Source organism: Galeopterus variegatus, unplaced genomic scaffold (assembly GCF_000696425.1).
Source record: "Galeopterus variegatus unplaced genomic scaffold, G_variegatus-3.0.2 Scaffold1681, whole genome shotgun sequence".
NCBI lineage: Eukaryota > Metazoa > Chordata > Mammalia > Dermoptera > Cynocephalidae > Galeopterus > Galeopterus variegatus.
This window is the reverse complement of record NW_007727792.1, coordinates 65806-78139: the sequence shown is the minus strand read 5'-3', so window position 1 is coordinate 78139 and position 12334 is coordinate 65806. Positions and strand designations below refer to the sequence as shown.

General features: G+C 41.3%; 1 protein-coding gene across 1 annotated transcript in view; it reads right to left on the bottom strand.

Moving 5' to 3' along the window:
- The window catches only part of LOC103595108 (chromosome unknown open reading frame, human C1orf101), a gene marked incomplete at its 5' end in the record, with an annotated part of 74801 nt that overhangs the window by 16666 nt on the left and 45801 nt on the right, over window positions 1-12334 (bottom strand). The window contains one exon of the mRNA XM_008578423.1: window positions 3260-3359. Within this exon, the coding sequence (XP_008576645.1) occupies window positions 3260-3359 (100 nt within the window). The remainder of the gene's footprint in view (window positions 1-3259; window positions 3360-12334) is intronic.

Genomic DNA, 12334 nt, shown 5'->3' with positions numbered 1-12334 from the left:
CGAACCCTTGGGTGGGAGCGCCGCCGCGTTTCCCAAGCGGCGCACTTATCCAGTGCGCCACCGGGCCGGCCCCACTTTTATTTCTTAAAAGGCTATTTCCTTGGGTATAGAATTTGAGGTTGGCAATTATTTTCTTTCAGCATTTTAAAGATATTTTTGTTCAGTTTTCTGGCTTTCATTATTTCTATTCAGAAATCAGCTTTAAATCTAATAGTTACTCCTTTGAAGGTAACCTATCATTTTTGCTCTGTCTGCTTTTAAGAATTTTCTCTTTATCTTTGATTTTAGAAATTGTACTATGGTGTTTCTGGATGTAGATTACTTATTTCTGTGGCTTTATTTCTCTCACCAGTTTTGGAAAATAGTGCATCTTCCCCATTTTTGCTCTGTCTGCTTTTAAGAATTTTCTCTTTATCTTTGATTTTAGAAATTGTACTAGGGTGTTTCTGGATGTAGATTACTTATTTCTGTGGCTTTATTTCTCTCACCAGTTTTGGAAAATAGTGCATCTTCCTTCTCTAATCTCTCTCCCTTCTTACTAGGGCTCTTAGATTCTTAGATCTTAGTACTGAATCCCCTATGTTCTTTATTCTCTCCTACAATTTACCTCTCCACGTTAATCCTGGATATTTTAATGACATCCCTTTTAGTTGACTAATTCTGTCTTTAGCCATCAAACCCAATAATTGAGATCCTAATTCCAAATATTGCAATTTTTATTTTTATTTTTCTAGAAGTGAGTGGCAGCTCAGAATAGGCATTGAGCAACTGGGACATAGGCGAAAGTGAGATACCGGCAAGACAGCGGTGGGAGAATTGAACTATGGAGTTCACGCTGGATAGGAAGGGAGGGGAAGGAAATTGGGAGTGGTAGAGAAGGGGAAAGCAGAGGGCTCAATGTAGCAGATGTCGAGGTTATGTGAGAAAAAGTAAGAGACTGAGATGTAGTGGAAATAGCAATGAGAGATCTAAAGGATTGAGGATTGTGGTCAGAGGCTGAAATGTTTGAATTTAAAGCAATTTTAATAAGGGAAGCTATATTAGTCAAGGTAGTCTCTGTGGTGCTGCAATAATAAATCCCAACTGTCAGGGGATTTATACAATAAAAGCTTAATTCTTGATCACATATCGTCTAATGCAGATGTCCCTGGTTAGATCGTTTTTGTGGGTGACTCTCCTCAAAGCAGTGAATTACAAACCTGGGATGTTTCTATTGAGTGGCTCCTTGAAATCTCTCTCCCGGCTTGTTTTCATCCAACTCCCATTTGCTACATCCTTAATTGTTGCTGTGATATACTGATGTGAGGAAAGATAGAAAGCACGGAGGTTCACACGATTCCTTCTTAAGCACTTCATCCGGAAACGACATGTATAATTTCTGCTCATATTCCAGTCATGAGAACCCATTGTATGACTCTACCTAGATGCACATGGGCCTGGGAAATGCAGTCCTTGCTTAGAAAACTTTTTCCCAGCAATGCCTCTGTATGATGGATGGTAGAATTCAGGAGTCAACTGTAATTGTTTTCAGGGCATGAGGAAAAATAATCAAGTTCTGAGTATATGACATCAGCAAGCAGGGATGGGCTAGATGTTAACTGGATGGCAGGAGCCGCAAACAAATGGAGTTTTACTTTGAGCAAAGAGATAATCCTCTTGAAGTGATACTATGGACTAGGGAAGCCACCAACTCCACATCTCGTCCTTAAGTAGATGGTGCGAGATAAAGAGCACCCTTGGTTTGATAGAACTATAGGAAACAGAAATCCTGAGAAACTTCTACCGAATAAGGATCTGGGAGCATTTAACCCTAAGGTATAATGGGAAGGTCTGAGAAGGAAGAAAGGAAGGGAGTAGAAAAAGGCTGAGACTGTGGGGAGGAAGTAAGACAGAAGAACCGAACAAGTATAGGAGGAATGTGTGCTGGGATGAAATTATGTGATGGTCCCATAATTGAAAGTTCTTGTAGTATGCCAGGGGTCAGCAGGTGGAACTCAGTTCTCTTGGCTGCCATCTAGGTGGGTTATATTTCTTGGATAATTAAGGTCTACAGTAGATAGAAATGTTCCTTTGGAAAAAGTCATCCCTAGTTTTGTTTGAGTGTGAGACCCCTGGGGAATCTGAGGAATCAATGCTGGTAACTTCTAGAGAGGCTCTGTCATGACAGGAGGCCCACAAGGGCAGCAGGGCCCACGGAGGGAGGTGAAGTGTGGTGACAGGGAGCAGAGGGGCTATTCTGCTGCATCCTACAAAGTGACAGGACAGAGTAAGGGGGATTCACTGAGGAAGCTGAGATCAACCTGTCACGGAGGAAAGAAGAAAGCCGGGAAAGTGCGTGGACTTTGAAGCCAAGCTCGGCAGGGTCAAATGATGCAAAGAAGTCAAGTGAAATGAAGCCCAAACAATGTCCATTTGATTTAGCACAAATGGGATAAATGTCCTAGAGCCAAAGGCAGACCCACAAATAATCAAGCATTAAACACAGTTTGGAGAGAAAAGAAAATACTCACATATAATTGCATCATCCTACCATAAACATTACTTTATTTTTTCTGGACCCTTTATGTCTGTTTTATATGACAATGGCTTCTTTTTTCATGAATAAATTTTAGTAGCCATGTAATTTTTTTTTTTATTAATGAAGATGGAAGTTTATTCTTAACTTCACCAGGGTGCAGCTTAAAATGTTGTTGCCAGCAGGAGAAACCCAGTGACAAGAAAGCAACAGATAGAAAACTGAGGGCTGGAAAACAGTGACATCTCATTGCATTAATCCTGTCACTAACTGAGAGTAAATTCTTGCATCAATTTTTTCAAAATATAGGATTCATCAACTTTCTTTTTGTTGTTATGTGTAATCACTTAAGTCACTGGAGCAGATACATTGTTTTGCTGATCCAATAACCATATCCTCCGTTATTTATTGTATATAGAACTCTGATTTTTTTCAAGCATCTACCCCACTGTATCATGAAGCTGTCCTCTTTCAGGGGTAAATCCCTATGAGTCTTTGCTAATATAATCTTACTTCTTTAGCCAGTGACTGGTTTAGGAGTGGGTATGGGACCAAATTTAGTCAGTGTGATGTGGGTGTAGGGATTCTTCCCTGCAGGTAGTCATAGAATTTACAACACAGGTGGGATATTTTTTCCTACCCCCGGCTACTTGGTTCTATTTTTTTTTTTTTAGATAACTTAATATAGATTTAAAAAATGTCTAATTGCATGCTAAATTCTGTTTTGATTCAAAGATGTCATACCTGCTTCATAGTATTATTAAAGCTATAGTCTTTCCTGCCATGTATTTCCCACACTATGAAATTTGCTTCAACATTTTCAATAAAGCCATTATCATCAAATCTGAAAGAAAGAGCAAACACAAAAATAAAACTTTAGTGGAAAATGGAGGGGTTAAGAGTTCCAACTTTTGAGTTAGATGGGCTTAGGTTTAAATCCCATGTTTATCACTTAATAACTTTGCAACCCCGGGGAAGTTAGTTCAACTCATGAAGGCTCAATTTTCTTATCTGTAAAATCATAATAGCATCTGCTGTATAGGTCTATTTTGATAACAGATATTATTTCATTCAGCTCTCAAAATAAAAACTTAATAGTAAATAAAGTAGAAGACATTAATTTTTTTTAACAGTTGGAACCATGAGTTCTCTTTTCTTTGACAGGGACCAGGTATGGACAAGCTGAGGGTAGCTGAAGCCCTGCTGTCATGGATGTTAGCAGCGAGAAAGATGGGAGGACAGGATGAATGGAGGAAGGCCAAAGCAAGGATCCCCTGGCGTCATTTAATTCACAAACATTTATTGCCTAACAGGTACCAGAGAATGAAACCACAGACGCGCTATGATGCGAGCTAAGGAGCTGCAGTCCTCCCAGGAGAGACTGGCTGGAAGATGTGGGTGAGTCTCAGAGGATCTGCATCATCACTAGAGCTGAGGTGGGGCTGAGAAGCAGAAGTAGTTTGTAAGCTCCCTGGAGTGGTAGTCGTAGCCCATGCTCAGAGAATGGCTGATGACTTCTTCCACCAGCAGACACAGCAAAGGGTTCAACACGGACAGGACACACCCACCCTGATGCTGGGACTGGATACATAAGCCCCATTGAGCTTCACTGAACTTAGAGTATTTACTCCAAATTTGGTGAGTTTTAAAAGAGAGGTGGGGCTGGCTGGTTAGCTCACGTGGTAGAGCACGGTGCTGATGATGCCAAGGTCACGGGTTTGGATCCCCATACTGGCCAACGTCCCCCCGCAAAAAAAAAAAACACAGAGAGAGATGTGGTACTTCATATTAAAATTATTTTTTTCCTGCTACCGTATGAAAATGGGGCTTGAGACCAAAGCTAAAGTTCAGTTATTGATAAAATCACACCTTTGCATGGCAGATCTTGTGACTGTAAAAATGGTTACGTATCTTCCTTCTCCATAGTTACCGCCCATATTTCTGAATGAAATTATCCCCTACACCCTTTGATGAAAATTTCACTCAGGACCTTGGTTTCAGGTACTTCCTTCTAGGCTTCCGACTCTTCTCCCACTTTCTGATATAATTTCTTACTTCACAGCTCTGTGTCTATTTGTAAAAAATAATAGGTCCTTGACAGTGTCTCCTTACTGTCAAGATCTCTGCTTCACTGCACAATTGTTGTATCTGGTCTTTAAGGTCTGCTACAACTTGCTACCATCCAAACCTGGTTATCAAAAACAGTTACTGTCCCATTCCCACAAATTGGGCAGAAAAATATTAAGTGTCAAAAAATGGAATCTGAGAAGTTATTTTATTTTCATCTCAATTAGTTTCGAGAAATCATAAAGAGAGGATGTAGGTTCAAGATGGCTGAGTGGGGGTGCCCAGCTCTCGCCTCTGGTGTAAAGTCCAAAACAACAAATAGATAATCACACATTGTGTAGAGTGTCTAGGAGAAAACACCCAAATTTAAAAAAATAGTGAAGAAGACCCCCTGAGGGCCTTCTTCATAGAAAGACAAGTGGAATGCCCACTGAGATCGGCTTGGAACCAAGAGAGACTACTTGCTGGGGGGAAAAGGTAAACAAAAAATCCCCAATGTTCTGAGCTCCTGCCTTGGATGCCTGCAATCCAAGCTCAAAAGAGCCTGGTAGCCCTTGCAGGCTGTGAGCGAGTATAGGGAGCTGCGTGGAGCCCACAAGATTGCATTATCCCAGAGAGGGAACTCATGTTGAGTACCCACCCCCCAGGTCCTAGGCTGCCAAAGCACATCGCCATTTGGGGATTGGAGCCAACACTAGAGTACATTTTGTCCTGGGGTCCAATAGCCCTGGCATCTCCGCATCCCTAAGGCCCCCTCATCACACTGTGACATCAGCACCCCTGAGAACAAGTGGTGCAGCACAGTGCAGAGGCCACCCCCAAGACAGAAGGAGTCAGTGCTCTCACTTTCTGTAGATGGAGACCTTCTGCCATGGCTGGTAGCCCTGGTCTTTCCAGTGGAGTCCTGTGTGCCTCTCCCAAGGGAACACAGGCCTGCTGCAGCTCAAACAAACCAGCCTAGAGCCACCCACTCCACCTGAGAAGCTGTGGAGCACCTGTGTGCCTCTCCAGGGGACACAGAGTCCCATCTGTAGCTCCAATGAACCCACCCAGAGCCATCCACTCTGGCTGAGAAGCTGCAGAGCACCTTACTGTCTCTGTGTTAGGGCTCAGATCCCATCCACATCCTCAGCAGCCTTGCCCAGAGTGGCCCACTCCAACTGAGGAGCTGCAGAGCATCCCAGCATCTCTCTTGGGGGATCAGGGTCCCATCCATGACCCTAGTGACCTTGCCCAGAGGGGCCCACTTCAGCTGAGGAGCATCCCAGCACCTTTCCTGTGGGGTCCCACTCAAAGCCCCAGCAATCCCACCTAGGATCGCTCATTTAAGCTGAGGAGCTGCAGAATGCCTCAGTGTCTCTCTCTCAGGGGCACAGGATCCTGGCTGAAGCACCAGCAACCTTACCCATGGTCACCCACTCCAGCTGAGGCACTGCAGAGCACCTAACAGTTCTCCCAGGGGTCTGAGATCTCACCCACAATCCCAGAAACCCCACCTAGTGTTGCCTATTCCAGATGAGCAGCTGTAGAACACCCCAACACTTCTCACAGGAGTCTGCAGTCCTGCCCATTACCCTGGCAATCCCACCCACTTTAGTGGAGAGCCAATGGCAACAGCATCTCTGTGTCCTGACAGGTTGCTCATTTCAGCTAAAGGAGTATTAAGTGCACTGGTGCAAATCCCAGGAGCCCAAAGTCCCTCCTGCATTCCCAGCAACCTCACCCAGTGTCACCCACTCCAGCAAGGAGCTGAAGAGCACCTCTGTGCCTAGGCCACTGAGCAACTCACAGACAACTCTGAAGTTGAATACAGTTGAAATCACAGGGAGATTACACTACTAGGTGCACTCAGAACCAAACCTGAAACACCCTACCCAATTGATCCTATAGAACACATCTACAGGAAAGAGTATTTCCTTCTAAAGCTGTTCCAGACAATTAGAAGAAGTGATTGTTCCACTAGATGCCCTGACATCAATGTATGGATATGAGAAACATGAAAAAAAAAAACACAAGAAAACATGTCACCATTATCAAGAAAACATGTGAAAAGATGAAATTCACTGATGAAAGAAAATGAAGAGGACGCAAAGAAATGGAAAGATATTCCGTGTTTGTGGGTTGGAAGAATTAATATTGTGAAAATGATTGCTATGGGTCAAACATGTCCCCCCAAATTTATGTGTTGGAAACTTAATCAACAATGTAACAGTGTTAAGAGGGTGGGAAATCTAATTATGGTATGTGAAAGGTCAGCTTTTAATAGGAGATTAGATTCTGAGCACTGTGCCCTAGTGAGTGGATTGATCTGTTCATAGAGTAATGACTGTAGTTCTAATGGCTTTATAAGGAGGGCAAGTGAGAAGGTTAAACTCTTGCTCAGCCCATTCTAGCCATGTGATATCCTGGTTGCCATGGGACTCTGTAGAACTCCCACCCTCACCAGATGTGTTTCCTGGGCCTTGGACTTCCCAGCCTCTAAAACTGTAAGCAACAGATTGTATTTCTTTGTAAATTACCCAGTTTCAGGTATTCTGTTATAAGCAACAGAAATGGACTAATGCAATGACCATATTACCAAAAGTAATCTACAGATTTAATGTAATACCTGTCAAAATACTAATACTATTTCCGTGACATTCTTCACAGAAATAGAACAATACTAAAATTCATGTGGAACCACAAAAGACCTCAAATAGACAAAGCAACCCTGAGCAAAAAGAACAAGGATGGTGGCTTCAGACTCCCTGACTTCAAAATATACTACAAAGCTATAGTAACCAAAACAGCATCGTACTGGCATAAAAACCTACACACAGGCCAATGGAACAGAACAGAGAACCCAGAAATAAAAACCATGTGTTTGCTGCCCACTGATTTTTGATAAAGGCACAAAGACTATTCAGTGGGGAAAGTACAGTCTCTTTAATAAATAGTGCTGGGAAAACTGGATAGCTACATGCAGAAGTTTGAAACTAGCCCCCTATCTGTCACCATATTAAAAAAAATTCAAAATGGATTCAAGACCTAAGTTTAAGACCTCAAACTATGAAACTACTAGAAGAAAACAAAGGGGAAATACTACAAGAAATGGGAGTGAGCAGCACTTTTTTGAACAAGATTGCAAGGGCATAGGGAACTAAAGCAAAAATAGACAAATGAGACTACATCAAACTAAAAAGCCTCTGCACAGCAAAGGACACAGTCAACAAAGTGAGGAGACAACCTACAGAATGGGAGAAAGTGTTTGCAATCTACACATCAGACAAGGGGCTAATGTCCAGGATATATAAGAAACTCAAACAACTCAACAGCAAAAGACAAATAACCAATTGAAAAATGGGCAAAGGACCTGAACAGACTTTTCTCAAAATAAGACATACAAATGGCCAACAAGCACATGAAAAAATGCTCAGCATCGCTAATCATCAGGGAAATGCAAACAAAGCCACAATGAGATACCATCTCACCCCAGTTAGAATGGCTATTATCAACAAGGCAGAAAATAACAAATGCTGGCGAGGATGTGGAGAAAAGAGAACCTTCTTACATTGTTGGTGGGAATGTAAATTGGTACAGCCATTGTGGGAAACAGTGTGGAGATTCCTCAGAGAACTAAAAATTGAACTACCCTATGATCCAGCAATCCCACTACTGGGTATATATCCTAAGGAAATGAAATAAATTGAAGAGACACCTGCACTCCCATGTTCATTGCAACACTATTTACAATAGCGAGGGTGAATGGATAAAAAATATGTGGTATGTATACACAATGGAATACCATTTAGCTATAAAAAAGTACTGTCATTTGGAGCAACATGGATGGAACTGGAGATCATCATGTTTCATGATCTCACTCAGGTGGAAGCTAAAAGAAAAAGTGGTTCCTATAGAATCAGAGAGTAGAATAATGGTTACAGAGGACAAGAGGAGAGGGAGCTGAGGGGCGGAGAAGTGGTGGAGACAAAGCTATGCTATCTACCCTAAATGGAGACAAAGCTATGCTATCTACCCTAAATAAATCATTGTGCAGTATATGCATGTATTGAAACAACACACTGTGCCCCACAACTATGTACACGTAAATGTCAAAATAAAAAGAAAAGAAATGACCCCTGTCTCTCACCATTCACCAAAATCAAAATTTTATAGACAGGACTTCTAAAGCACAGGCAACAAAAGGAAAAATAGACATACGGGATTACATCAAACTAAAAAGCTTCTGCACAGCTAAAGAAATAAGCAACAGCATGAAGAGGCCACCAGCAGAAAGGGAGAAAATATTTGCAAACTATTCATCTGACAAGGGATTAATATACAGAATATACAGAGAATTTAAACAACTCAACAGCCAAAAACCAAGTAATCCAATCAAAAGATGGGAAAATGATCTGAATAGACTTTTCGCAAAAGAAGACATACAAATGGCCAACAGGTATATGAAAAAAGGCTCAACATCACTAATCATCAGGGAAATGCAAATCAAAACCACAGTGAGATACCATCTCACCCCAGTTAGACTGGCTATTATTATTAAAAGGACAAAAAATATCAAATGCTGGTGAGGATGCAGAGTAAAGAAACTCTTAAACACTGTTGGTGGGGCTGTGAATTAGTACAACCAGTATGGAAAACAGTAGGGAGGTTTTCTAAAAATACAACTATCACATGATCCAGAAATCCCACTGCTGGGTATTTAGGGATTTTTAGGGAGGTTTTCTAAAAATACAACTATCACATGATCCAGAAATCCCACTGCTGGGTATTTAAACAAAAGAAAGGAAATTAGGGCCAACCCGTGGCGCGCTCGGGAGAGTGCGGGGCTGGGAGTGCAGCGACGCTCCCGCCGTGGGTTGGGATCCTATATAGGAATGGCTGGTGCGCTCACTGGCTGAGCATGGTGCGGGCGACACCACAGCAAGGGTTGCAATCCCCTTACCGGTCACGAAAAAAACAAAAAAAAAAAAAAAAAAGAAAGGAAATTAGCCTATGTAAGAGGTTTCTGCACTCCCATTTTTATTGCGGCACTATTCACAACAGACGAGGTATGGAATTAATGTGGGTGTTCACTGAGAGATGAATGAATAAAGAAAATGTGGTATATATACATAAAGGAATGCTACTCAGCCATGAAAAACAACGGAGTCCTGTTATTTGTGACAACATGGATAAGCCTGGAAGACATTAGTTGAAAAGTCAGGCACAGAAAGACAAATACTGCGAATGAATAAAGAAAATGTGGTATATATACATAAAGGAATGCTACTCAGCCATGAAAAACAACCGAGTCCTGTTATTTGTGACAACATGGATAAGCCTGGAAGACATTAGTTGAAAAGTCAGGCACAGAAAGACAAATACTGCGTGTTCTCACTCATATGTGGGAGCTAAAAATAAAAATAAGTTGAACTTTTAGAAACAGAGAGTAGAATTGTGGTTAGTAGAGGTGGGGGAGGGAGGGTGAATAGGGAGAGATTGGTTAATGGACACAAAATGACAGCTAGATAGGAAAAATAAGTTCTAGTGGTGTACAGTAGTGCTAGGCATCTACAATGAACAATCATTTATGGTATGTTCTCAAATGGCTAGAAGAGAGGAGCTCAAATGTTAGCACGAAGAAATGATAAATGTTTGTGATGATGAATACGCTAATTAACCTGATTTGATAATCACACATGGTATACATGTATTAAAATAGAACTCTGTACCCCATAAATATGTACAATCATTACATATTAATTAAAAAGTAAATAAATTCCTTAAAAAAAATCAGAATGAGATAAACTCAGAAAGTAAGTTCTCAAACCGGCAAGACTAGCTAAAGTTTGGAATATTGGTGCTTTGATTTCTCTTTTGGTCAGTAAGGATGGTCACAGAGAATTCTAAAACTCTGTGAGAGCGCCAGACCCTTTCTCCACAGAAAAATGCACACGTGTGTATACACATAGAATTTTGTATAGTTTCAGAGATTTGGGGTGAGTCTTCAGCAAAAGCTCCAATTCTAGCAGTTTTAGCAGAAGCAAGATGTTTGATTGCATCTTCTGAACGTCATCAGATTCTTGAATTATTAAAAACTATTTGCCAAACATGTTTTACTCAAAAAAAAGATCTTATTTGCATTATGTGAGCTGGCATCGTTTGACTCTTACGAGAGTGATAAGCTATGGTGCCATCTAGTGGAAATGAGGACAAATTACATGAGCCATAACGAGAGTTTATAATCTTTGATAATGTCTTACGTGTTTCATTGAGAATATGTGACAAAAATACTTGTCTATGTAAGCATGGTTTATTTTCATTGTTGTTCATTAATATAGGATGCAATACACTAATTAATAATAAATCCAAGAAATTCAGAAATGTCACTAGTTGGCAGCCAGTTACAATTTGTAACTTCTCACTATGGCAGTTCCACTTTTGGATTTGGGAAGGAGAGAACTCTCTGTTGATCTACAAATCCATTAGACACAATCCTTGTGCATAGCCCATTGTATCACGTCTTTTATTTTCTGTATTCTGATGCTTTCACATCTGGGGCCTTGCTAGTCTTGGAGAAACTGCCCAGGGTTAGCCAATTCCTACAGGCAGTAAACAACTCTTCTGGGAACCCTTTCCATATGTAAACCAACCAATTCAGTGTCTGACCCCAACCACCACGTTTATGGGGCTCTCACACTGTGGCCTCCTATCCACCTGCTTTAATCAACCCAGAGCCAGATGCCAGACAACTAGGGACAGTCCCTATTGCTCAGAACACCCTGAAATCATTTGAACTGTCCCATCCTAACTGGCTTACCCTATACTTCTCTTATTCCTTCCCACAGAAACCATAATAAGGCTCTTGCTCGTGTTTCCCTTTGCTGACTCTGCCTCCTGACTGACCCTTGTGTGTGTGCTCCCCCATGTGGCCCCGTGTGACATGCCGTGCCTTCAGTCTCTAAGGATCTGTACATATTAGAAACTTCTTCCTTCATGACGATCATTTCTGTGTCTGTATATCTTACTATACCCGATTAAAACAAATCCTGGGTACCCTTAAAACATCCTATATTAATAGTATCTGTTCCTGAGCAAAAAGAAAAAAAAGTTTTGTATTATTCTTGCGAATTTCTGTAAATTTGAGATTGTTTCAAATTTTAAAATAAAATAAAATAATACCTGTTCTTGAACTCCCTGCATTGTAATAGAGCACCTGTGTTCCGCTGTTTCCTCTGGGGTTGCTCCTGTAGCTCCAAATTCTAGTTTGGGATGTGGCGATAGTAGATTCACCACCAGATGCTAATGAGTCTGAAGCAAGTCCCAGGATTATAGTACAGCTGGGATGACTTCCATTCCCAGCTAGATCATACTCCCGGGACTTGCTTGGCTCCTATTAGCATTTGAAGGTGAATCTGTTGTCCTTTTATGAAACTCTGCCCAACCTTGTTCCTGAGCCATTTTCTACAAAGGTAAGGCATTTATTGCAATCCATAGACCTAGACTATGGACTAATTTCTCAGTGGCCACCCCTGCCACTAATTCTGAAAGCTTAATTAATTAAAGTCTACCTGATTCACAAAGCTAATTAATTAACTTACACCCAAATTCACCTCTGATGAATCCCCGATTGGGTACCTAGTTATCAACCATGTACTGCTGTCATTCAATTGGCCTCCTCTCCTGATACATTATAACTCAGTTTATGCCCCAACATTATACTGTTTGCACTATAAATTCTCTTCTTCAAACTATCACGTCTGCTGGAAAGGC